General features: G+C 38.3%; 1 protein-coding gene across 4 annotated transcripts in view; it reads right to left on the bottom strand.

The window, feature by feature from the left end:
* Positions 1 to 27,887, bottom strand: part of TRAK1 (trafficking kinesin protein 1) — a 114,999-nt gene that overhangs the window by 15,332 nt on the left and 71,780 nt on the right. For 3 of the 4 annotated variants that reach the window (XM_059818819.1, XM_059818820.1, XM_059818822.1), the window contains 12 exons: positions 25,389 to 25,465; positions 21,775 to 21,891; positions 16,726 to 16,826; positions 15,816 to 15,924; positions 14,212 to 14,290; positions 13,662 to 13,792; positions 13,047 to 13,121; positions 11,708 to 11,845; positions 9,952 to 10,028; positions 7,698 to 7,934; positions 6,434 to 6,750; positions 1,811 to 2,026 (listed from right to left, as the gene is read on the bottom strand). In XM_059818819.1, coding sequence (XP_059674802.1) covers positions 1,811 to 2,026; positions 6,434 to 6,750; positions 7,698 to 7,934; positions 9,952 to 10,028; positions 11,708 to 11,845; positions 13,047 to 13,121; positions 13,662 to 13,792; positions 14,212 to 14,290; positions 15,816 to 15,924; positions 16,726 to 16,826; positions 21,775 to 21,891; positions 25,389 to 25,465 — 1,674 coding nt within the window. The remainder of the gene's footprint in view (positions 1 to 1,810; positions 2,027 to 6,433; positions 6,751 to 7,697; positions 7,935 to 9,951; positions 10,029 to 11,707; positions 11,846 to 13,046; positions 13,122 to 13,661; positions 13,793 to 14,211; positions 14,291 to 15,815; positions 15,925 to 16,725; positions 16,827 to 21,774; positions 21,892 to 25,388; positions 25,466 to 27,887) is intronic. The other variant, XM_059818821.1, reaches the window with a different exon arrangement.

Genomic DNA, 27,887 nt, shown 5'->3' with positions numbered 1-27,887 from the left:
TGAATCATATCTTTTCTTGAATCTTTTATTCTGTAGACCCTAAAAAATGCCAGTTATTTCTTTGATTATTTCAGTCCATGTTTCCTAGACCTCCAGCTTTTCTTGCTGTTGTTATTTAGACTCTTCAAAATGACAAGCACCTGGATAATATCCAAAACTGTACACAACTCCTGTGGAGGCATTATTTATTTCCATATTGATATAAAAAGTTAATATAATCATTATTCATGGGCAATAGATCTCATAGAACAAAGACAATTTTTGCCAATGGAAAGGGAAGTTGAAGGGTTTGAATGTTCAAGCGTTGGGACAGGCTGCCCAGGGAAGTGGTTGAGTCACCATCCCTGGAGGCATTTAAAAGACCTTTAAATGTGGTGCTGAGGGACATGGTTTAGTGGTCGACTTGGCAGTGTTAGGTTAATGGTTGGACTCAATGATCTTAAGGGTCTTTTCCAACCTAAATGATTCTATGATTCTAAGCTTAATCCTAATACAACTGACTGCAAGAAGTAGCTTATATTCAATAGCTGAAAGCCGTGAACTGCCATTTCAGTGAGGATACTCTGCACTTCACAAAAATAACAGAAATATCATTGTCTAGCCCTGAGACAATCTAATCTTCCAAAGACCTGTCAAATAATAAATTATGATTTATTCCAGAAAAAAAGAGGGGAAAAGGAAGTGTCCTCATTTAAAGTAGCTATGTAAAAACAAGAAGTCTGAAGAAAAAGGAGTTCTAGTACTTTTCTGATTCTGGACTAAATATAATTCTTTACCAATAGCAAATGTTAGCAAAGACTAACACTCCTATACAGCTTATTAAAACAAAGCAAAATACCTCACACACCCCCCCCCAACCAGCGACAAAAAAAAGAAACCACACAAACTCAACACACATCTACAGTTTGAGAACCTGTAGCCTCGTGAAATAACAGACTGCAAATGTCAGTTCAGAGTATCTAATAACTCATGCAGTACTGTGTCATTTAAAAATGTTTAAGTCTTAATATGGTATAAATAGGAAGGATAGAATTTAATAGTGTGGTGGAGAGGGAATGAGGGAAACGTCATTATTCTCTGTATAAAAACACCCTCTTAACTCTTTATCTCAAAGAGAATTTAAAACCAGGTAACTATATCTGAGGTAACTGAATTAAACTTGCAGAACTTCTTTGCTTGATTTTCAAGGCACTTCCATTTGTTTCAGCAAAGGCAACTTAGATGCACCTTTTGTCATCATTTTGTCTTTGTTTTTTCCCCAAAGTACAAAATCTAAAGCATGGCATCACCTCTTATGAACAGCCAGAAAAATATCTGCACTATAAGCATACAAAATATATATGGTCTATACATTATATACACTGAAAAGCGTGCACTCAATACACATACAAGTTGCATACGTGCCACACAAAGGTTTGTGAACGAACCACTTCCTTTTAGCAGCCTTCTCTTATCAAAATAGAGTAAAATATTGACCACAGATACTGGGAAAAAAAAGTCAAATTAAAAGATTATTAAAGAAAGGATTTTGAGCCAATGTTAGAATGGTTATGTTCTAACTACTGCACGCATTAACGTGCAGGTGCTACACACAAAGCAATACTATGGATGCTGTTCTGGAGAGATGCGAGAATGGCCCAGTAATCAAAATCCTGTAAAGATGTCAGTTTTACTGGACTTAATGAGTTGCCCTCACCAGACCCCTCATCATCGTCAGTCGCGGACTCCTGCATCTCCTCTGTGAAAGCCTGAGATTGGCGGGGGTTATTCTTGTTGTCTGAAACAGTCACTTGTGCTTGTGACCTCTCACCTGAGGTCTCTGTGTGCTGAACCGGCGTCGAGGTAGTTAGGCCTTTGTAAGAAATGTCACCTGTCTCATCTTCCTCATAGTCATTAAGGCAGTACACTTCATCCAGGTCCAGATCCAGGGTCCTGAAGCCCTTAGTGACAACCCCGGGCCTCGGGTCCAGGATTCCGCCCAGGTGAGGCTGAGCCAGCTGTTGCCAGTGGTGCAAAGTGGCAGAACCTTGAAAGGGAACACAAAGACAACCAAAATAAATCAGTAATCAATCCAGGACCTAAAAGGCAGAAAATCCCACTTCGTTTATCCAGAAGACCAAAGGTTTGCAACCTCCAAACCTTTAAATGTTTCTGGCTTTAATATTTCTAGGCTTTAATATTTCTAGGAAGACATGCTGCAAGACAAAACTGCTTCACCTACTCTTCAGCATTTCCAGATCAATATGAAATAAACTGACCACATCAGCACTCAGATAGGCAAAGTCAGGTGGTAAGATGTGGCATACTTGTGCACATGCACATCCCCTCCCCGTCAATATTCTCATCCTCCTAAATTCACAGGATTAAGCAGGAGTAGAAAGAATATATATTTTAACAGTTGATCTGAGCACCATCAAAGAAAGCTCTTAAGAGGAACATATACCACATATTCCCACATTAAGCTCACACTAAGAAAGGTGCTGAAAACATGCCAGAATTTACTACCAGTGGCTAACAGGAGGACAGTAGTCACACAGATTGCACAGCAATTTCAGCTTTCTACCATACGTTAGAAAGCCACATCAACTCCAGGCACGTGTAAGCAGATAATACCTCTGACCTATACATCACGTCTAAATACTTGTATGGCCTCTATCTGAGCCCCTGTGCTACAGAAACTCAACTACTACATAACTAATTGCTACTGTACCTGTAGCTTCATCCTTGGCAGAAAAATGTTTTGAGTGAGGCAAGAGGTACATTTTACAGAGAAAAGCATTCAATATTCGGCATTCAACAGGAGACAATGAGTCAGAAACAGCAATGTATCAGGTTAAATTGATATATAGACTGAGATAGGCCCACTTAAATCAGGGATGATTTATCTGATTCCTCAAGTAGTGATTAAACACTGCTCACAAGGCTCTAAGTTTGCCTGTGTGTCCACCAATCATTACTGTGCTGTAACGTGCAACTTAAAACTATTCATTCCAGGTCCTATGACATAAACAAAACATCTTTATTTTCGTCTCTGCCAGCTCAAATCAGAGCAGTTTTTGTTGTCTTGTTCCTATCCCCTCTCCCCAAAGCAGAATACTGACTCAGTCAACAAGCCGGCATACAAACGTCTCACCAGTATTCAAAGACCAAGAACGTTCAATACGTTACATGGTGTATGTAAGAATCTAAACCACTGTAATAGCTAGGGAAGGGATGGCTCTTATACATGTTATTTTGCATCTGAGAAAAATTCTATGGAATGAGAAAAATTGGCATTTCACAATAAGGATACTGCATTACAGAAAGCTTATTGTAAATAGGAAGTGGACAGGGAAAACATCCTTCTGTAGAATGACTGGGATCAGCAAGTAGCATTTTAATTAAGTCTATCTCACTTTTTAAAACTTCTAAGTTTTAGCTTAGAATAATTGGATGTGCTAGATTACTTTGGATAACAGTGCTTTTTTTTTTTCCCCCCAAGTAATTTTTGAGGAACTGAAGAGGATTTAGACTGATTGGTACTCTTGAGGCTCAAGAAGTAGAACAGACTACCACCCCAAAATAAATAACTAATGAAGAAAACATCCCTATAACTTGTATTTATTCCTGAATTGCCACAAAGAGAAAGTTTTTTTGCTTCTACATAAAAGAAATAGTCCAGAATGTGGAGAAGTGCCTGACATTGTCAAGTCTTAAAGCCAAGAGTAGAGCTTTGTGGTATGACAATACCCTCAAAAGTTACAGAACACTGGAAATCAAAATTTATTTCTGCACAGTATGCAAGTTTAAAATCCTGTTGCTAATTAACTTCTACATGCAAACTTCTGAAGATGTAATCTTTTTCACGTTAAAGCTCACCAAAATTTATACTCAGAAAAACTCTGCAGAGTACAAGCATTAAATTGATAACAATTTGTATCCTTCCTATGGAAATATATTCACCAGAATATCTGCATTTTGAGCTTTAACATTCCTATTGACACTATATGTTATTAGTTTCTTTTGGAAACTGGAAAGCAAAGTGGCCTAAGCTTCATCACTAAAAGGAGGATATCCAAGTTTCTCCCCAGCTCTGTTACTTTAATCTTGATCGCATAAAATGTGTGAAAGGGAGCTTTAACTTTTCCATACAGAAGATTAACACTAAAGCAGAAAGCAATGCAACAGTTGTCAACTACCTTATGATTTTAAAACAACAACAACAAAAAAAGGCACCAAATTGAAGGGAGGAATACAACACCTTGGCCTATATTCAGTCCCAGGCTCTTACTAGAGAGTTTTGTAAATTATGGTATCAGAAAAAGCTGGCATGAGGGAATTAGTGTGCAACAGTGGGACTGCCAGGCTGAAGTGAGAAGAAATTTAAAAGCAAAATAAAGTATATGAATAGAGAGGTTTTTTTCTATTCCTGGTATCTGCATCATCACATGTATAGTATGGGGGTCAGAGAAAGCTTGGAAATTGCAACAAAGTGAGTGAAGACATAATCAGTCCAAGGTTCTAGTTCTCCTACAGGACACAGGGAATGCTACTTTGCCCGTATGGTACAACAAGCTGCAGATGCACAGTTTAAAAACACAAAGCAAACCAAAAAACCTACCGGACTGTAACTAAAGCAAGACAAATCAAGCAATCATTCTAGTCAACTAAAAGAAACTGGTTTTTGGTTTTGTTTTTAAAAGTGCAAAAGAAGAAGATTCATTTCTTAGTGCTTCTGTCACCCTATTTATTTTACTGCACCCTATTTATTTTACTGTGGGATTTAAAAGATTGCTTTAAAGGAACAGAAGCCACTAACCTGAAATGTATTCTAGAACTGATTTTTTTCTTTTCCCATCTTATGGCATGAGCACCCTTAGGAAAACAGTAATAAAAACCAAACGTGCAACTACTGATAACGTTCTGCAGGCACAGATGACTATTTTGCCCCAGTAGCTTGAAAGTATCCATGAAGTTAAAAAAAAAAAAAGTTAAATCTCATGAAAAATACTTGGGAAAGAAACTAAGCTGAAGTGAGGAACAGAATCATAACCATGTATTTAATAAAAGATAACATACACTAAACTTATGAAACAGGCAGACACAAACATACTACAAATGAGATGTAAAACCAAAACATGAGAAATAGTTTAAAAGGTACAATAATTTTAAGGAAAAAAACAACCCAGTGAGAACAATGAACAAAACCAGGACAAAAAAAACCCAGACAGATAGAAAGATGATAAAGACTTTGAGAGTTTATTGGAAGAAAAAAGCAGATATAATGGGATGGTGACAGAAATCTATTACAGTGGTAGCAACCAGTAACTGAAACAAAGCTGGATCATCCCTTCCCTCATGTGGTACAAGAATTTTTACGACCATTTAAAAGCAGTCATGAAAACAAACTACTAAAATCTGCTAAACAGTACGGACTTGTGCACTATGGCTATAGTTTCATTTGAATAAGTAGATACAGCACATCACTTTCTTCAGGACACAAGAAAGGTTATTTTTGCTTCTGAATGTGTGTCATGCTAAATGCTCTTTATAGATGAAATAAATTTGTTCTAAAAAGATGAAAAAGGGAACTTCTGCAATTAAAACACACATAGACAGTGTAATGTAACACCAGAGTTCTGTTAAAGAGAGAGAAACCAAAGCTAAATTATGTAACTAGCATATCTGTGAACTACTACAGGAAAACAGCTTCATTTTGTTTAAAACCTGAAGGAATTTACTCAACTTTAACTTCCAGCAACAATCTGAAAGGACTGAAGAAAGCCAGGCAGACTATACTGTATGTGCTCTGTCAACTTTGTTAGACAGACTACAGAAATGCACTTAACTCTGAAATAAAGCTCTAGCCCTGACTACCATCTACTATACCTTGCCTTCTTCTGAGACAATATATGGAGGGAATTTGACTTAAAAAACCCACCTCATTTCACACATGAAACCAAAGCCATAGAGACTCATGTGTGGCCACTCAAACAGCTAATTAAAGTCCAGAGGTCCTTTTAATCACAAAAATAGTCCTATCAGACCAACTGGACTATGTGAAGTACGTAAAGGTCTTTTCGGACGCTGATTTGCAGAACTGAGATTTGATTAACTAATACTCTTGTTGCTTAGATTTTAGATACTCAACCACCTTCCTTTTCTAAGTATGAAATTACAATATTGGGATTTAGGTTAGATGTAAGGCTGCACTGCTGATGCATGTGTGGCCTGTAACATTTATTTTACTGCCGTGGCTGGAATTGATTCCTAACACTTTTAAGGCTTGAGGAAAAATGTAGCAGTTAGAAGATCTCAAACCAACAGCGTGGATTACTGTCTCTAAAGTAAAAAGAGTATGTATTGCAAAGATTTCCTGCTTTCTGGTGATGGATAAGAGACCACAAAGAGTCACTAAGAAGAACAGATAAAGGCCGAGGCCCTTTGTTATCACCTTCTAGTGGTTTCACAATCTGAAGCTTTTCTGGCAGGTAGGAGCGACTGCTGATCGACATTCCCGAATATCCAGTGAATTCTGAAAATCTGGAGTGAGTTCCCAGCGACATAATGCTCTCTGTGGGGGTAACAGAACCACTATGGAGTTCGCCCTTTTCTGCCAGTTCCCGCAACTTCCTTTCCTGCTCTTCTTCAAAGAACTTCCGCTCCGAGAGGTAATTCTCCCGCCTGAGGGACAGCCTACGAAGGGCAGTCTCTAGGTCACTGGAGCCTGGAGTCCCCGGAGTTCCAGGCTTCTTCATCCTGTCTTCATTTCTAAAACATAACAGGGGACACACACACACACAAAAAAAAAGAGGGGAGGGAGAAAAAAAATTCTTAGAGATGCTTACAAAACTTCCACAACAGTTTTGAGACATTCACCAATACCTTTAAATTACTATGTCTGAGAACAACCTGCTACTCCTTCGGAGAGTTCAAAGGCAAACACCAATTATTTTCTTTCTCTTTCATACTAAAACCACTTTGAATCCTAGTTCCTGCCTGGAAACTCCTGGTTGGAAAAGCTGTGCTTTACTTAGGAGCTTCCTCCTACAAGGAGATGAGAGACGCCTATTGTTGTGGTCTCTTATGGTTATACAAACTCAAGCAAGCAGGCCACATCTTACAGGGCCAATGCTTCAAGAATATCATGCGTCACAAGAGTATATTATGCTGACACATATTCATTGTTTTGCAATATTAAGTCATTTTTACTGGAAAGTATACACAGCATAGTGTGGAACTGTACTGGGGGAAGAGACAAGTAGCTAGAAAAGCAAAGTTCTGATTGGTTTCATTCACAAGTTTTCATATTCGGTAACCTACACACACACACTTTATTTATTTTTAGGATCAAAAGAGCTAGCTGTAGCTGCAACTTAGCTCAAAACTCCCTGGCATTAATGTAAAATGGTGAAAATATAATTAGTTTTAAGTGTTGACCCACGGTTGCAAAGACAAAGGGTGGTTTTACATCATCTGGTGCTGCTGCATCTCAGAACAGGTCTGAGTTACAGACACTGATACACAGTACTTTCAAAAAGCTTTCCTTTTTAAATAAACTTGAGTACTCAAGAACTATAAGCACAAAATAAAGTAACTTTTGAAGATGTATGTCACTGTGTTAACTGCACGATGTAAGACAAAAAAAGGAAAATAGAAACACTGTGCCTTTATGTCAGAAACAAAGCAAATACAAAGTCCAGTGCTACAGTACTGACCCATTGTCAGAGGATTCTGTCTCTAGGATGATGCTATTGGTCTTGTTGTCTATCATAATATTAGAGATGTCTCCCCCATAGAAACTGGAACGTGGAGTGCTGACACAGCTAGAAATGACTGAGTTCATAGCAGAGGACTGGTTAGAGCCTGGGATATTCATTGGTGACGGAGTCATGGATCTCTGCTTGACAACTTGGTTAACATTTCTCACCGTCTCGAAGACCCGCTTCTGATGACTGGTAAGACATACACACAGTTAATAATCACACAGTGCCTTCTTACCTTAAGAAGGAACAAAGAAACAGGTAACAGCTTGTTAACGACCCTTCCTATTCACAGCTCCATCAACCACCTCTATAAAGTAGTATGCATAGGATCCCATACTCGCTACAATCTGGCCATTACATTCAATCCATCAACATAATACTTCCAGCATCCTAGAATATTTTAGACAGAACATTTGAGAATTATGTGCATGGATCCTCTCAAATCTTAATAAAAATTAAGTGAAAGAGCATTTCAGTACATCAGCTAAAAATGCCTTAAAGCCACTGTGTGGAAGTGAGTTTTTAAAAAACAAAATTTATCTCCATTCAATTCTTAACTATGACCTGGCTAATCCATTTTAAAAGATAATTTGAATTCACTCTACTGAGTATCCCAAGTCTTGTATCTCTTTTTGAAACCAATTCCGAACCCCCATAAATGTCATTTAAAAAAAAAAGAAAAAAAAAAAATCAGAAATATAATGAACCAACAGTCTAGAGAGAGGCTGTCAAGGCTGGAAACCTAATTTTTGGCCTACCTCTACAGTTCATTCTTTATCACCATTGTCCTGATATCGTAACAAACACTGTTCATCTGTTTCATGATTAAGATCAGATGACACTTCAGCAGAAATTTCTTGACAAAATAAACTTGCCCTACATCACACTACAGAACTGCCACTGCTGCTTTGTTTTACAGTTCAACAACGACTGAACACAAGAACAGCACATCCCTTCCAGCTTAAATGTACCACTGCCAGGGTATAACAATGTCAGCATGCCTTATGCTATTTAATGTCATTCAAATTTCCTTCCTTCTGTCCATTAGTGCTCAACAGTTGCAGTCTTTGTGTGTAGGCTCCAAGTCTATAGTTGTATATCTTTTAAGAAGCTGAATCTAAGAGCATCTATCAATAAACGGTCCCACAGAGGTTACAATTACTACTGCTGAGCAAATAGAGAAAACTAAGACAAGCCATGAAACCAAGAAAAAAGGTATCCTTCTTTGGTACATGCATAGCAATATAAAAGACAGTCTAAAGAAGTTAAACTATCCTTAAGTTAGATGACTCTGGAAGGACAAAAGGATCTTATGGGGTTTGAGCATGCTCACATCTTTCTGATTTTACATTTTTCTAATCAACATTTCACTCTGTCAAAACCTCATTTACAATTCTTGGCTCATGCTCAGAGAAGGTTTAAGTATATGTCAAGCTTTTTGTAAATATACTTAGAAGGTTTCTGGAAAGTGGCTACTGTACCTTCTCTGGCTGTCCTTTCTTTGCAAACTCTGTTTCTCTAACAGACCCTCTAAATAGTATGAACTTGTTTCAAATTTACCAGTCCACGCTTTGTACAAACAGGTGAGATAAGCCTATTGGAGTACACGTGCAACTGGTGTCAGCAAGGCCATTTCTGCCAAGCTCTATCTATCTATAGCTTTTGGACTGTCCCGAGTACTTAACTTGTTTCAAACCACTCTCTTATTTAATTCAAGAGAACTTTAGCACAGGTGTAATGGGCATCACACTGTAAGTACCCAACCACTCCAAATCCCTTCCTGCACTTATGTTATCCCTGTAAAAACTGGATTAGATCAGTTATTACCTCGCAACTCTGTTATAGCACCTGAAGAGAGAACCTAAGGAATTGAACTCATCCCCTAATCATTAACTGAAGAAACCTAGCATGGTAACATACAAGAAAACAAATCTTTTCTCATTCTCAGCACTCAAGAATGAGGACAAAAAGTTCATAAGATAAGGCAAAACCTATATACAGGTGTTTTTTTTCAGTAGCTTTAACAGAAAATATAACCACCCCAATAACCAAACAATTTATTTTCCTTTCTATCATTCACATACTGCTAGAAATATTTCTTTCTAGATCCCTAGCGCAACTATTTCCTGTCTTTTCCTTTCTTATCAAATAATAATTAACTTCAGATATAATCATTCAATTAGGAACCAATTCTTGTCAGTCGTACGCCAAGTCAGGAGAGTCGGGTTCATCTAAATGCAGTTCTTTCCTCATTGACCCTTCTATCTCTGCTGCCAAAGAATCCTGTTAAAAATAAGCACAGAAGAAAAACAAGTATCATAGTATTAATAGGTTGTTATTGCAGAAAATAATTAATTACTTATATAAAATAATTAATAACTAATAAAGTGTCATTCCAGAAAAAAGAAAGGTTTAAAAATCAAAATTGACTAGAAAGCTGTAAGACTAATGAATATATCTAAATCACTGACAAATTATGGTTTAGCTTCATACTGCTACAGTACTTATCATCTGAAGACATATAAAATCTGTCAAAAAACCTAGAAAACCATCACAAGGTGACAACAGAATTCAGGTCCTCCAACTTCACAGACTAAATTCCCTAACTTAGTAATACTCACCTTTCATGTGTAAATTTTTGCTTAATTTGTTTTCATTTAAAATAAACAGAAAACACTCTTCCCTTTCACAACATTACCCACCCACCCACAAAAAGAGACACGGTTCTTCGCATAAAGCATTATATACTTCCCGCATAGGGTTAAAGGTGACAGGCTACCAATTTTCCACTGCTGGTCAGTTAGCTTTACTGCCTAAATGTAATTAAGCACAGGGTCTAAGCGTCAAACATTCACAAATCTAAATGATCTTTGGTCCCATGATTCGACATTTGAAAATAATTTTTATACAAAACACATAAACCTATCTCAGCACAAGCATACTTTTCACAGCTTTCAACTGTATTTGTGCAAGTACTACTCGCATTATTAAATGTCTGCACTTCAAATTGGCCTGTGTTCAGTCTCAGAAGGGAACACAAAAAGGCAAGCTAAGCCTTTGCTAACAATTTACTTCTTGTGAGCACAAATATAATCGGTATTCTTCCTCAGCAATTAAGACGAGACATGGCTAAAGACAAGGAGGGCCAGATTCTGCTGCTTGATTACATTAATGTAACTCACAAGAAACTTCACTGATAACATTGCCCTCAGAAGTAATGGAATTATTCTAGAGATACACAGGGAAGCAGAGCCAGGCACTGAACTTACCTAGACATTCTCATCCACTATTTTTTTCTCATTTGGTTGAGGGTACTGCATATTCCCCATGCTTTAAATGTACAATATCATAATCAAATGAAATGAAGTTGATAACACCAGTGACACTGCCATAACTGACGGTGCCATAATACATATTAGCAACAAATATTCTTTTAATGAACCACTGAATTTTCAGTGACCCTAAAGCAAGAATATACGTGCAATCTATGAAAGTACTGAAGAACTAACTAGAAGGTACATCATAAGTGACTAGAAGGATGCCATGCCCGGAAAACATTAGTTATGTTATCAGGAAGTTACATCTCCAAGAACATTGAAGAAGACCAGGAAGCTCCTACTGAAAATCAGCCACCACAGTACAGGAGATGCATGACAAAGACATATAGAACTGTGTAACAACCTCGTAATGATACCCATGATTCACAGCATAAGCACAGCCAGCTGCAGGTTGTATATAATACTCCAGCAAAACCAAGTAACTGCACAGCACCACTGTTTCAGAAGCAGGTATACAAAATTGCTCACTCAGGTATCTTTTACTCTATATAAATACACATTTCACGCATGGTCATGTCCGGCCTAGCATCCCATCCCTGAAGCTGTAAGTCAGATGCAAACAGTTACATTTCCTTTGGTTGGTTGTTTTCTGGTGTGTGCAGTTTTTTTCTTAAATCTGCTTACCATAGGGAAGAGACCGAGAGAGTGGTACCGACGTGATATGGCATTTGGCATTGTCTTGTTCCTAAGGTTTTTCAGCTCTTCTTGAGCCTCATGAAGCATTTCCATGCACTCCGCATACTTGTCTTCAAGCTCCCGCAACTGTAACATACAGAAAACAGTCCAAGACCTTATGGGCTGTACTATCATCACAAAAAGCCTGCAAATTCTTTCCACACTGGTAAAGGATAATGGTCTAGGGAAGAATATCCCACTTTAAAGGAAAAGAACTCTAAAGAGTAAATATCATTGAAAATAATAAATAACATGGATTAGTAACAGGAAGGGCTGGGGGGGAGGAACTGCTTGCTCCATTTCCTATCCTACGTATCTACCTGAAGCCACTGTAAAGGGGAAGATACAGAGCTAAAAGTACCTTTAGTCTGATCAGGTATGGTGCCTAATTACTGCCATGTTGGCCACAGTGGCAAACAGCACAGGAAAAGGACAAGACATTTCACAGTGTTCCAAAGGACTTAGGAATTTTTAAACCAAGACTTACATATACACATATAACCTACAACCGCCTAAGACCAAGCCTTATTTTTAGCTTGACTTTCTCAGGAAACACATCTTATGTAATTGCTTCGCAGATGTCTGTGTACCCTCAAAGTTGTTGAGTTCATCAGCCATTTCAACCAAGTTGGCAAAGGGGTAGAAATCTCAAATACCACATTTCTACAAGTTTCTAAGCTACTCGGCTTAGAAACAGAGATCCTGTTAATGTCTTTCCCAAGAAAGGGATGGAGAAGCATAAGCTCAATCTTTGTGGAGCACCACAGATACAAAAGGCTCATCAGTAGGAAAAGTTTCTATGGGCATTCCCACCTTCAACACCAAGTATTCCAAATGCAAAGCACTTCGTAAGGGGATCAAGCTTTATTCATTCTATTTTGTCCATTTTGTTCATGTGAATGTAGCACCCAGAAGACAGCCAGCAATCCTGGACTGTCTTCAGTTTATTTGCTGAATAAATACAGTACAAATGAGCTCTTCCATGTCATCTCACTATTCAAACTAGGCTTAAACTACCAGCCTAGAGGTAGTTAGAGGTACCAACCTTTAAAGGGCTTCCTGTATAGCCCATAAACCTCAGTTTTTCAAAATATGTGCCAGTTGAAGGAGACGAGAACAGGAAGGAAAAGGTTTTGAACTTTACAAGGAACATAAATGTTCCTTCATTCAATATACATAGGCAAAATTATTTAATACTTCTGATCCAGCTTAGACTACAACTCCCATGATAAAGTTATCAGCCATTGCCCTACTACTAAATTATTGTAATATTAAGTAATGTACTCACCTCTGCTGTGAGCTGTCTCTGGGCATCTTTAGCTGCTCCCAAATGCTGGACAAGTTCCTCATTTTCAACTGCACACTAAAATATGCCAAAAAATGTTAGAAATACTGTGATGTTTTGTCCTGTGATGATCTTTGTATCCTATACTACAGGTAAGCAGGAAAATTCTAACTTTTCTCAAGACCCTCTCTGCAGCAATATTAGTCCACACATGTTAGTTTAAAAACATTTGAACAACACTTTAAAATGTTAATACAAGAACGCCCAGCATCAGTCTGTGCTCTGAAAAATGAACCTCCAAAACCCTAAAACTAATGAGTATGTGCCCACTGAAATAATTGTACTGACATTCTTGTCTTACTGAAGTCATTAAGTTTAGTGCAGAATTTCACATCTAATATTTTAAATAAACTATTGTATTTCATATATCATATATGCATTTTTTAATAAATTGATGCTTTCTAGTCAAGTATGCTAGATATTAAACATCAAACAAGGTCACCCAGATAAGGAGGGTGGTAATTTTTCTTTAGGCTCTAGTATACAGAGGATTGTAACTTGTCTTCCAGCTACAATAGTAGCAAATCACAAGAGTAGTCTTGCAAGTGGATTTCTTACAGCTTTTGCCTTTTTCTGCAGATCGACTATCTGAGAGAGAAGATGTGTGATTTCTTCCTGCTGCCGGGCAGCATCTTCGGTTTTCTTTGCTAACTCTTCGGAGATATTGGCAATCTGGATGTTTGCATCCCCTTTAAGATAAGCGATTACAATTAACGTTATAAACTCAAAAGCTGAAAAGTAAGCAGAAAGATGTTCTTTTGGAACACCACCTGATTCAGCAGAATACTTCCCCAATACACAGCAAGGTATTTTTGAAAAACAGCAGTAGGACACAAAACCAGAAAGACACAAAGTGCTCATGCAGCAAAGGAGACTGTACTTTCCCCTAACAATAACATTTTCTAAGCAAAACTATTTTGCAACTGAGAAAGATTTAACTTACAGACAGAATTTTCTGCTGTGAAATTTCAGCCAGAAATTTTCTCCTCACAACCATTTACATAAGGAAAATAAGTACCACAGAAAAACATGACTGACTGATCTGATGCAGTTGTCTTTTTTTTACTGAACAATTTCGAATGAGAAAGGAAGAGAAATAAGGACATACTTAGCTCTTTTACACAGTCATTGACAAGCTGTTGTTCTTTCTCTTCGTAAGTAATTGTTTCAGTCTTCAGCTGACAGGCCTATTCAAGAAATCCACATCAAATATGCTACATTAGCACGTTTGTTCTTTGCCGGTCTGTTGTGCATCTGCTTCAGAAAGACAAGCTGTTCTAATCACTCCTTCAGGAAGACAGTGAGAAACTGCAGTTTTTGGCTGCCCTCCCTCATGTTCTGGAAAAAGGGGCCAGGTGAACATTCAGCAGAGACACTACTGCATGGAGAAACTTGCATCATTTTCACCATATCCCCACTAGATGTCACTTGTGTGTTTTGTACTTAAAATAAAAAAAAAAAAACAACCAAAAAGCCCTGACCATCCAAAAGACTAGTATGCAGAGCTTGATCTGGTCACCTGAACAAAGCTAGGTATCACCACAAACTAATTAAATGCTTGGTTTAGATAACTGAATTAATCATTCAAGTATTTAAAAAACATTCAGATATATTTGAAAAGTTCTGGCACTGTAACCGTATATCTCACACAAAGGCTCAGTGCTACCTCCTTCCCTGCCCTGTGTTTTCTGCTACGATTCTAGGAGTGCCAAGAGGAGCATGGCTACACCCAGCTGGTTCTGTCTGGCACCACCTCAGTGGGTCTGTAGTCTATTCCCAATGCTGGGGGCATGCACAGACACCCACAGACTGCATCTGTAGAGAGATGCGTAGCTCAGAGGTTTCTTACTTGGCTCCATCCTATGCCTCACTGGCACAGACTGCATCTCCCTGGAAGGGAAGTCAGTGCTATGTGGTGGTCTCCTATCAGCTGTTGATGCAGTGGCCCTCTCATTTCTAACCCTACCTTCATTACTCTCAAATGCAATGGGCCCTGCATTTGCAGCAGAAAATGGTAATGATACTCTGTTTTCATACATTCATTCTTAGCTTAACAGTATTTCTTCTGCTATACTCTGCTACATGTTTGCAAAACGATAACAGGCTCCCAAAGATTAAAAGTTGCATTGAAAATTAACATAAAATTATTCATACGATATTCAACTATGAAGTGTTATATCTGACAGACAGGGAACAGAAAATAAAATTTAAAATGTTGTTGTGAAACGAACAGAATATTGTCAAAAATAAAAGGCAAAAAAACCCACATTCAACTTAGAAAATTAACAGCTTGACTTGAAACACAAATTGAAGATGTTTAATGCAAATTTAGACTAGCAATTTTTATTTTGACAAACACTGAATTTGTACCGGCGAGACCATGCCAGCCTGCAAACTTCAGATCTGCAGCTAACGTCAGACCTGTTTCAAAGTGCAGTGCTGTAGTCCAAAAACTGCCCATGCTCCTGCACATTCTTTCGGCAAGGAAAGTGCATTGCATGTAGCTTCATGTAGCTTCCATGTTCCATCCTTTCCTTCGTTTAGAAGTATAAAGGATGGTGATTAAACAACTACAAAGAGATCTGTGTCATATGTGGAATTATATACTCTTAATTAGACTCTCTCAACTTTTAATACACACTTTTCAATACCTGTGTTCCAGCATTTAAAGGAACAACTGTATTAAGCAAAACATAAAGGAAGCAATTTCACCTCAGATCTAAGCACAACATTCTCCTCTTCAAGGTCCTTCAGTTTCTTTTGAAGAGAATCCAAATGAAAGTAGTTCTGGACAGAGGAGGAAGATTCATTCCTCTTCAGCCTTGTAACAAAAACAACAGTTTTAACTCATTTTTATCTGTATTATGGCCAATCTCACAGGAGAACAGACTGAACAGAGGTCTCAAAACCAGTCAGAGCCACATGAAATACAGCTTTGTTCACGCCAGTACGTTTGGGCAGCAATGTACTTGCAGTGATTTTTAAAAGAGAGCATGTTTTTATTTATTTATTATTCCCCACACTTCCTATGGAAAAGTTAGTCAGCCAAAGCTATGAGAAAGGAAACCACCTTACTGCAGGGAGCAACCAAATAGCTTCCTGATTAATGCCGCACATGCTTCACCAGAATGCAGCAATAACTTTGCAGGTAAGGGCAGACAGCCCCTCAGAGCCTGTGATGCTGTTCAGCCAGCTAATTGCCTAGAACCCATGCTATAAGCCATGCTTTATTTCCTTCCCTCTGCTTGGAAGTTTTCCATAGTGCCCTCAGGTCCTTCAAGCACACAGGTCACACACGTAGCATGTTCTAGCACAGCGTGCAAAGCTATGTGGTGTAGTGGGGTACTGCCTCACCACCACAGTGACCTAGTTCTGTGAAAGTTAAAGCACTTTGTCAGCAGCCTCCCTATGTACTTTCCCCTCCTGACTCCTGCTGGCACCAGCATAGCCAGCTGGTCCAATGGAAATCCTTCCAGACAGTGCCATGCACCAAGTTCAGAGTCCCATTTATAGTTCCAGCTACTACAGTTATCATTTTACTACTTTTCTAAGTTATCAAATTGTCCAAACTACCCCTGCTTAGTACCAGATGAAGGTTCAGTGTTGTAGGTCGATAACTTACGGGGTGGAACAGATGGACTCTGGCTCGCTTTCTTCAGCGGCACTGGTATAGAACTGGAGCAGCTCATCTTTCATGGAGAGCTCATGCCGCAACTGAGAAACCTGCACAAAGAAAGAGCCTGCAGATCAGTAAGTTGCTTTTCTAGGCACATTGTTAAGTAAGCCCACTATAAATTAGTTAGTTACTCATCCTCCAAGCATCATCTTTGGACTACATCAAGTGGCCAAAACTGGAACAGACCAGAACCAGTTCCTTTATTTCTTACAAAGAGGGAAAAGGGTACCTTTTAAATTAGCCATTAAATGTTCTTTTTTTAGAAGTTCAAAAATGCAATTATCCATCACTATTAAAGAAGGTGAAAGAGAACTATGTCGAACATGAGCCATCCTGATTCACTATTGCATTAGTCTAGATTCACATCCACAGAAATTGATATATTGCAATGATACTGCAAGAAATTAATGTGGCACAATCAAGACAAACGTCATGTTCTTATCCATTTGATGTGATGACTGTCACCATCTGGCTTAGATACAGACCTTGCACACCTCAGATACAGACATTTCTTCCTCTCCAAGAGACTTTAGACAAAATTACTGAAGTACTTGTGTAGCAAGGTTACACTTGGGACTCAGTTACCTGTTGAGCTGCAGACCACCACCACACAGTGGCAGGCTGCCATTCTGAGGTTGCTGCAATGGTAAAGGCTGCAGTGAGTTTCTGGGTATAGTTTGGGCTTTTGATGACTCTGAAACATGAGTCTAGTAAAGTAGTATGTGGGAGTCCCATACTTAGTACATACATGTATCAAAAAGGAACAAAACATAAAAATTGGGTGGTTAAGATACCCTGTAACTGTGAGCTCCACAAACTTAACCTTAGTTAATTCATACTGTAATTCTCCAAAGAAAGGATTAAAAGCCCAATTACACAGTAGCACATACACCACAGCTGCAATTTAAGACCTCAGCGGCAAGACATTAATTTTTATTTCCCTTGTATAGCTATAAATAGCATAACTGATCAGACAGATCTGTTCCCTTCCACTTGCACTGCAAGACTTCGCCCTCAGTCTTCACTTTCCAATGCACAAACTGCAGAGCACATTTGTTTTTATTATACTTCTGCTTTTTGTATTGTAGGCATATTTATATTTGTAGTTATTACTGGCAAAAAAACCCAGAGAATATCAATAAAATAGATTCAAGCTGCATTTTCATCAAACAAAAAGCAGACTCAATGCAATAAAGCACTTAAACTGTGCAGAATTTTAGGCAAACAATGTCATTTACTGAGGCTACTCTGTGTAATGAGAAGCACTAAGGTACCAAGTCCTCCTGAGACAATGGTTCTAAAATGCAAGGGGGAAAGAACCCCAACCACATTTCAGAAACCATGAAACAAAAATCCATGCATTAATTTTGGGAGGTTCACCTTCCTCATTTCAGGAAGAGCTAAAAAGCTGAGCCAAAAATAACAATTTACTTCCCTCCAGCACATTATGGCTCAGCCTCTTCAAGTAGCAAGGATTCAGATACTGTCAGTGGGTGGGCACTAGATAATTTCCAGCTTTTGCTATGCTTTTTTTCCCCTCTACGAATTAAAAAGACTATTTTTACTGACATCTCCAAGCATTCCAATTCTCCAAAAGAGAGTGAACGGCCAGAAAGGGTGACCTTTTATGGGAAAAGGACCAGAAGCAATGGGCACAAACTGAAACACAGGAGGTTCCCCCTAAACATCAAGAACAGCTCTTACTGTGAGGGTGACCGAGCACTGGCACAGGCTACCCAGAGAGGTTGTGGAGTCTCCATCTTTGGAGATATTCAAACATGGTCTGGACTTGGTCCTGGGTAACTGGCTGTAGGTGGCCCTGCTTGAGCAGTGGGGGTTTGGACAAGATGACCTCCAGAGGTCACTTCCAACCTCAACCATGCTGTGAAATGTGGAAAAAACCCTCACTGCAGTTAACTTCCAGCAACACTTCCCTTTGACATCACATTTTGTGGTGTGTTGACCTCTGCCAGCAACTAAGCACCCATGAGCTGAGCACGGACTGTGCCCCCACGACTCCCACAGGATGGAGGAGAGAATCAGAAGCACAAAAGCCAGAAAAACTCATGGCCTGAGATAAGAACAGTTTAACAAAGTAAAGCAAAGTTGCTTGTGCAACCAAAGCAAAATAAGGAATTTATTCACTATTTTCTATTGGCAGGCAGATGTTCAGCCACTTCGTGGAAAGCAGGGCCTGAGCACACATAATGGTTACTTGTGAAGACAAACACCATAACCATGAATGTCCCAGCTTCTTCCTCCCCTCCCTGAGCTTTTATTGTTGAGCATAATATAAGGTATAGAATATCTTTTGGTCAGTTTGGGTCAGCTATTCCAGCTGTGCCCCCTCCCAACATCTTGTGCAGGCACGGTGCAGAGTGGAATAAAAGAGAGCCTCAATGCTGTGCAAGCACTGCTCGGCAGTAGCCGGAACACTGGTTGTTGTCAACACTGTTTTAGTCACAAATCCAAAACATAGCACCATACAGGCGTTCATGAAGAATATTAGCGCCATCCCAGCACACATTTTTACACTGCAAAACACAGGATTTATTTTATGAACATAAAGGGACCTCTTCTACATTTTCAGCAGCCACTGCAATTTGTACCCTTTGGAGCAAATACTACCACACTACCCCTGCACAATGTATTGTTACCAAGCAATAGGGACTGAGCCTTTGTCCCACCAATAGCATTTCCATCTTTCCAACACTACCATCTAGGCTAATAGATCAAGAACAATGTTCCCTTTTTTAAGCCACCATTCCAGATTATAATTCAGCTTTTCCTTTCCTCTCACTTTATACAGAACAAAATCAAATCTGGAAAAGACTTTAAAACCAGCTATCACCAAAACAAACTGATACGTGACCTGGAACTAGAACAACAGGACTAGTGGGCTGTGTTACTCAGATGTTACCACAGGTTTGAGGTGATGTTATTTGAGGACTGACACCGTGTTTGAAGCACTGCCTTTTTAGCTTCAGACACACATGACAAAATCTGAAGAGAAAAAAGAAGTATAGACTGGGAAATTTAGAAAGATTAGGAGAAGGTAAAACCTAATGACCTACTCCATTTCAAACACAGTTCACATTGTGGCAGTTTACGTTGCTTTCCAAAACAATTTACAATTAAGAAAGTTTTCTCAATATAATGTTTATGCTTTCAGTATATAGTTCTGGAACAGTAAACTGAGACTGAAGTGTCTGTGCACACAGTATAATGCTTGCTTCAGTGAACTCGCCTTTTGTTCTCTAGTGCACTACAGGAGAAGCCTCAGTTCTATCAGTTTTTATTGACATGACCACAGCCCCTTCCTAAACCTAAGCAGTTCTTGACAATACAAACTCAAAAGACAAACCCAAGAATCCAATGCATTTTGCACGGGTCTGTATGACTTTCACATGTACCTATGAATGTGGCATGTTACAAGGACACAGGAAAAACTTGAGCTACTAATGGTACGGTCAGAGAGTTTTGTCAGGAAAAGTTCGGTACGTCAGACAGACATAAAGCTGAATTATTCATGCCATGACACACAGACCAACTGTGAGACTTCTCTTCCTCTTGCTCAAAGCTATATACGGACAAGATTCACAAACCAAGGTCACTGTCCCAGAATAGGAGAAACAACATTTGCCTCCAGCTCAGTCAGTATGTCTGCAGAGTTCAGTGACACTTGCAGTACAGATAAAGAGCTCCTTAAAGCATCCTGTACAGTTCCATCCAAGACACATCCATCAAGAATCTGCCAGTATCTATAGCATCCAACTGCCCATTCAGAGGAATACAGTAAGAAATAGCAACTGTATAAATATTTGATTAAAGTCAATGGCATGTGGAAGACACAAGGTGTTACTTGAAACAATGTAAGTTTTCAGGTACATTTTATAGATCACACCAATTCAGAAACACATACACTGTCATATTATATTCTAAACATGTTCAACAAATGTCTAAAACATTATTTCTGCAGTCAAGCTCGGACAAATGTATGTACTGCAGCAGGCTACCGACCCATGCTTCAACAGGTTCTATCACAGTTCCCTGGAAAGGAATACAGGAAAATCACAAGAAGCTGTAAGATCTTAGCAATCTAGATAGAAGGTAGCAAGTCTTAGCCTATAACCATTTGCTTCTCAACATAATCCAATGCTTCCTAACATTGACAAGTTCCTACATACAGAGCATGCTGAATAAAAATTACCTATCACTGAAATATATCCTGACCCACCGGAACAACGGAAACTTAACACAAGCCTATGAAGTTGGCCCAGCCTGGAAAACGCAGAATGCACATGATCTCAGTGAGCATGCACTCCTGAAATCTCCATAAATACAGAAAGTGATTTACCTTATATGTGATACCTATATCATATTCAGTTTGAGAAGCAGAGGGAAGCACTCCCAGCATTCAAATGCTATGTTCTAAGAGCCAAAATTCAACTCAGGTATGAACAGAAAAGCATTTGGGAAAAAGCAATTAAACATCAGTTGCTGAGGAAGAAACAAGTGAGGACTGAGAAAGATTCAGGGAGAAACAAGAGAAAGAAAGAGCTGCACACAAAGGAACGTAGAAGAGAAAGAGTGATCAGGGAGATAATCAAAACAGAGGGGAATTATGCATAAAGCAGAGAAAAGGACAAAACAGGTAGAAGAAAACAGTGGGTATAGTGACTCAAAACAAAAAGAGCAGCTGGTTTCAGAGGAAAATGAAATCTGAGGCAGAGCAAAATTCAATGCCTTCAGGTGGGGTGTGGGTTTTTTTTTTTTCCCCTGAAATCACCTGATTTGAGCCAACAGGTCAAATTACTTTTTTTGGTCACATTTCTGAAAATGTACATACTACAAAAATGGCTGACCAAACTGCTGCAACACAGATTGACCTGCTATGGACAGGATGCCCAAGAAAATTAAACATGGACAAGGTGAAGCTAGAAGGAAAATTCTCCCCATCACTGCAGATACACCACTTAGGTGTAAAAATCTTACCTCTTCCCTGATGTGTTCTACTTGCTCCTCCAGGAATTCATTTCTTTCTGTCAGTGATTTATTCTTCTTTAACAATGACTGGCCAATCCGAGCAGCTAATTCTAAGTCCCGTTCTTTCTGTGAAGCATTAAGAAAACTAATTTCAATTTTTTTATTCACCAAAGGATCAGAAATTGTCACGAAAGGGAAGGAACAAGTACTTAAACAATAAAAAGCCTTTTTCCTTCTGTGAGGGTTTGTTTGTTTGGTTGTTTTTTTGCTAATTTTCTTTTTCTATTTCTGCTTATGTTACACCCACATTTTTCAGAAAAGACCGATCCATACAGAGTTACTGAACCATACACATGAAAGCACAGCTTCAAGGTCTAATGTAAAACAACGTAAGTGAAACCAGATCTGGTTCTCTATTACAGCTTTGTTTGAGAAACTACTGAGGGAAATTATTCCATCACCTTGTTATATCGTCTGCAGAACGCAATCCCAGAGCTTTTTAAAGAAGCACAGTAAAAACAGCAAAGAACTTGGGCATTTCAAAGCATTCTTCAGTTTCCACTTGCTCCATCTTGAAATAAAAAGCAGTAAACTGTGCAGGAGCACAAGCCAATTCCACCACAATGAATGTTCAGTTCCTATCTTCTTCGTGTACATACATCCATTAGTGCTTTCCTATAAAAACAAGTCCTATCCCTTTCCATTTTGCGGATGCCCGAATCTACATTAAGCGGTTACTCTCATGCCATACTTGCCCCCTTCTTCACCCTCTCTACATACACAGAATTGGAAATAACTGGTCTAGACAGTTCACCACACATGCCAATAAAAACTAGAAGCTTATCCTGTTGATGACATGTACCTATACACATCTCAGCTTCTGCAAAGCTGAGACACGGCTTTGTAAGCCACCTGGGACAGGATGACGAACTGCCTAAAACTTTGCACCATTCATTAAGCATTTCTATTTATCATTTTCTTATTCAATTACTAGACCTTTACAATAGCGGGAAAATGGTGGTAAAGTTAACTCCCCACTTACTTTTAGTTCAACACGATTTGAGGAAGTTTTCTCCCTGTTACAGAGAATACTGTTTGGGGCTTATTTACCGCCCCTGACAGCCATCCAGATTTTATGACTAAAAGCTACATTATGTCATGTATACATTAATGACAAAGCCTACAAAACCTACAGCTACTGATCATATGGATTTGAAGTCAATGAATTTGAATGAAGAGGCTTTTGTAGTGGAAAAAAATGAAGTTACGTAATAATCAGTAAATAAAAAGACAGGTTATTGATCACTGCTGTATCTACAAATAGCGTTTTCCAAATGGTTTCTGAAGGTCAGGCTTACATTTGCATTGAAAGCTACTGGCATTATCTAGCCATAAAATCTTTCTATCATCTTATGTACAATCTTTCAGAACAATAGGTCCCACAAAGTTACCCAAAAAGCGTTTGGTTTACGTATCAAGCCAACTTATTGTTCAGTAATTTGGCCCACTTCATGAAAACGAAGTGGAAAAAAAATATATTGCTGCAGCTTTGACTCTACAGAGGAAGAGCTATCTAGCAGCAGGGTTTCTAACCTCAGAGTTGAGGAATGTAAGTGTATTTCACAGAATCACAGAATGATAGGAGTTGGAAGGGACCTCTGGAGATCGAGGCTCTTTAATCTCCCTAGACTTCCTACACAATTTCTAGCAATTCAGCTCTAAATCTCAGTTTGGGGTCAGGCCTCTTAGTCACAGTGATAAGGAATTGATTTATCACAGCAATATGTAGGAAAATGCTGAAGCCAGATACACTTACACCATTATTAGAAAGGGATGAGAAAGCAGCTTCACAGAGGAATCTGCTCCTATTCTTACCACATACCCAGGCAGGCCTGTGGTGTCACTCATTTTGCTTAATTTCAGGGCAATAGTCACTGATTTTCAAAATATCTGCATGCATGTTGTTTTGAGATCTTCTCTTTCCTGTCTCCCTCCCTGCCCCAAAATGCTGCACCTTTCACCCTGCCAACTTTGTAATACATCATTTGAAGCTCATCAACAAGAAAGGCAGACAAGGGGTAGCTTTTGAGGTTGTTTTTTGCTTGTATGTGTCAAGGTAGCAGAAGGAGTTACACCTTAACTTCTGGAAACAGATGTAATCTCTTGTGATAATCATCATTTGGAGAACAGAGATAGGAGCTGTAAGTGCACATTTGCCTAGGAATAGAGTGATTCAATCAGAAATGATGGCCAAATAAAATAAAAAAGCTCACTGAAAGTATTTGTTTTATTAAAGGTTCACCTATTACATGTTCCCCCATTTTTCCTTTGCTATCATCCAGATAGGGAAGTACACCAGAAGCTTTAAAACACTGGCTCAAGCAAGTCCTTCTAGCATTGCTCCCCTGAGTGTGATTTCTGGATCTATAGACATTTGGCTACATGGACTCAGGGGAGGAAACAGTTTGGCAGAATGCTGCATCATTACTAGAAGAAGCCATGGAAACATATGCAAGTAAATCTCAGCCAAACAAGACAAAGGCAACAGGACACAGACAGGTAACAGACTGTTACTACAAGTTAATGGATTATTCCAGGACAAGCCTTTTAGGTAAAGTATCAGTTTTAACTGATACTTCCTAGAAAGTTGTTTAAAAGTTCAGCTCAAAGCACAAAATGCAGGACTTTCTACCGAGATCAGATGTATCAAGCGTAAGTGGGAGATGTGTGCATTCCCATGCTTGTTTCCTTGTAGAGTTAGAGGAAGAACAGACCACCCAATGTATCTTGGTTAGATAGAACCCATTTTTGACATTGCTATTGCAATAAGCAAGCAAATGAATATGAAGGATTAAATTACACTCAGCCATGAACTAATTCAATTGTAACAGTTTTCACCTAAAGAATTCTTCATAAACATTATTTGGAAATTCATTGCTCAAGCTTACTGCAGAAAAGCAGCTAATTTCAGTTGAACAATTTATGATATTTATTGAACATAAGCATTGTAGTTTGAAAATTGCTTTCTGCCATTTCTTAAGTGCCAAGGATTACAGTAACAACAATTTACATAATAATGGTATTAAAAAAAAAAAAAACGCAGACCAACCAAACAAAAGGCAAAGAAGAAAAGGCTTGGAGACAAATGGAGTATTAGATATTTTCTAATTTTGTGTCTATGCACTTCTCTGGAAAGACATTATCTGAGATAATAATTATGAATACATACAAGACTATTTGTGAACTTTTTTTTAATTTTAGAAGAGAATAAATCCATCAATAATGATACTATTAGCTTTACATGTACTGTAAAAATGTGTCATTTTAAGATGATCCCCCCCCCCCCCCCCATTTGTTATGGCAAATATTTGGCCAAGAGCATTAAATGAAGTTAAATGGCCTCAAATGAAAAATAAGCACAAGTAATGAATCCACATGACTGAGGTAAACAAATGACTTTTACTTAGAAAGAATATTTACCTTACCAATGAGATAAACTGTACATACACTTATTCCTCCTCATCTGAGGACAGTCTACCAACAGTCTTTAGTAGTGGTACCATATAATTTCTGTACTACTTTCTCATACTGTGTATGGGTTCTTTAGGAGATGTAATACTTGCCTCTTCAAGAAGACGTGTAACAGCATCTATGTCATTGTACGTTTTAGTCATCTGGCCCACTCTTTCAGCACATAAAACTGCAAGGAAATAAAACAAAACATTAATCATATTGGCAATACTATTCGGGGAAAAGATCCTTTAAAGAGGTTAGGTTTGCATAAGTTTCCATCTTACGTCAACTTCTGAGTAATTATATCAAAAGCTAAAAATAAAAAATAAAAAAAAAAAAAAAATCAAAGCTTCAAGTTAAACCGAGACAAGTATTTCTCTTTCATAATGAGTATTTGCTTTTGACAGTGGTAGAACAAACAGTTAAAATGTTAAAACTTTCTTCTCTAAGGGGAATGTCTTGAGTTTGAAAAAAAAATAAATAATCAAGAAAGAAGTGAAAACAGATGTTCTTAGATAAATAATTAGGATTCTATCATGTCACGTAGTCATTGTATTACATGCAGTAGAATTACTCCATGAATAAGCAACTCCAATACTGTTAGTAACCCTGTTCACCATAAAGATAGTAGAATCGTATTAAGTTGATAAGAACTGGGTTCTATGGTATGCGACAGAAAAGTAAATACAAAATACAGGCAAAATAATAAATGATTCTTACAATACCCAGACCACACCATGGTGGCCACAGTATCACTCATAAAAAAATATTTTACTAAGACTGGATGAGATGATTAATCACTAAGGTGGAACCAGGAGTTTTGTTAGACTGAAGAAAGTATGTGGAAGTTTAGTCTACCACCATAGGTGATCCTTTAAGAAGCTATACTGACATGTCTAGAATTCTGCAAGTTTTCTAAAAATCCACCAATAATCAGAGGAAACAACAGCACTTTCTGCTCTACCCTCGTATTCTTTTTATTTTCAGCTACACCTATTCATCAAACCCTGTAATTCTAGAAAAAAGGGATTGTTAATGAAGTTGAGTTGATCATACGGACCATCGGTTATCAGACTGCTGTAGCACAAATTGTTCTTCAGGGGATTTACCCTTGACAATGTCAGTTAAAGCTCAGCCTGACAAATTGGCTAATGTTGCTCTAGCGTGCATTAAGGCGTGGGGGAGAGACAGATAAGGCCTAATAAGATTTAAATATATATAAAAAGAAGTGTATTGATTACAGTAACATTGCCAGGAGACAGCTTGTCACCCTAAGGAATCACCGCTACCCAATTTATAAATATACAATCTACATAGACATAAATAAACAGTTGATCACCGCTAAGGCACTTTAGTAATACATCAAGCGCAACAGTACTTAAGTATCTGTTGAAATGTCGGAGGGTTCCACACTTAAACATAAGAAAGTTGCTTAAACTACAGCAAGAAGTACAATCTGTTTCTGTTTATTTTCCTGTTTCTCAAATCCTGTTTTTGAGGATCAAATCCTAAAAACATTCACAATATTTAGTGGCATGAGTAGTGCCAGTGAACACCAAAGAATGGCATTCAAAAGTATTCAAAAGGTAATTACACTTCCCCAAATAATTAAGACTGAAATTGGTAACAGTAAAAAGTTTACACTTCATAGTAGTAATTTGACAAAAATTACATAGCAATATAAAGAATAACTATACCACTGCACAAGCAAAAATATATTTCATCTGTAAAATACAAGCTATATTAGTCAAAAGCAGACTAATCAGGATTCCACAGGAAAGAAAAAAAATGAAGTAACTTGCAGAGAACATCAGCTATAGTAAACAAAGGGACTAAATAGAAGATTTCCATTAAAACTTCACATAAAGACAGAAGGTGTCACATCCAGAGGACTGACTCACAATAAAAAAAAAAATTAACATCGCCATAAACTCAATTTTTTTAAACATAGTAAGTTCGTAACTCATGCAAGAAAATGTGTATCAGAAACCCTGACGTCAGCGATTTATTTTCCAAAACAACTGTACGCTAAATAGTTCCCTTGGTTACAACATTCCCTCACTACTATAAAATAAGGTTTGAGATTGTTATTAGCAAGCTCCTTTTAACTCCGTACCTAGCACTAATAATCACCACCGATTATGTCTATGGCAACCTCACACCATCCAAATTCAGGTGAATGTATAACCTTCCCAACATCCAAGCTGATAAAAGGACGGTGCTCCCACAGACATAATAAAGTCACTCAGCTGGGAGAAAGAGTGATAAAGGTTGATTTGTGTGGCTGCTCACTTAGCTAGTCCTTCAGAACTCGCCATTTAATCTTTAACATGGCAGGGTTACACCACAGCCTTATCACAACAGACTTACTACTAGCAAAGAAGTAGTGAACTGGTCACCAATAGCTTTTATATCTCAGAATTTCCATCAAACTTCTGTTGATCACTGTTAAAACAGGGGTCTTCATATACTACTCGGCCAACATGGAAGGGTTTCAAAGCAGAAATTATATCTTATGCAACCTCTTAAATGTCCCAAGTAGAAACAAACTTCAACAGACTGCATGTAATAAAATGCCTCCTCCAGTCAACCACCTCCTATCGGCACTC

Source organism: Gavia stellata, chromosome 6 (genome assembly GCF_030936135.1).
Source record: "Gavia stellata isolate bGavSte3 chromosome 6, bGavSte3.hap2, whole genome shotgun sequence".
In the NCBI taxonomy this organism is placed as follows: domain Eukaryota; kingdom Metazoa; phylum Chordata; class Aves; order Gaviiformes; family Gaviidae; genus Gavia; species Gavia stellata.
This window is presented reverse-complemented; position numbering and strand designations above follow the sequence as displayed.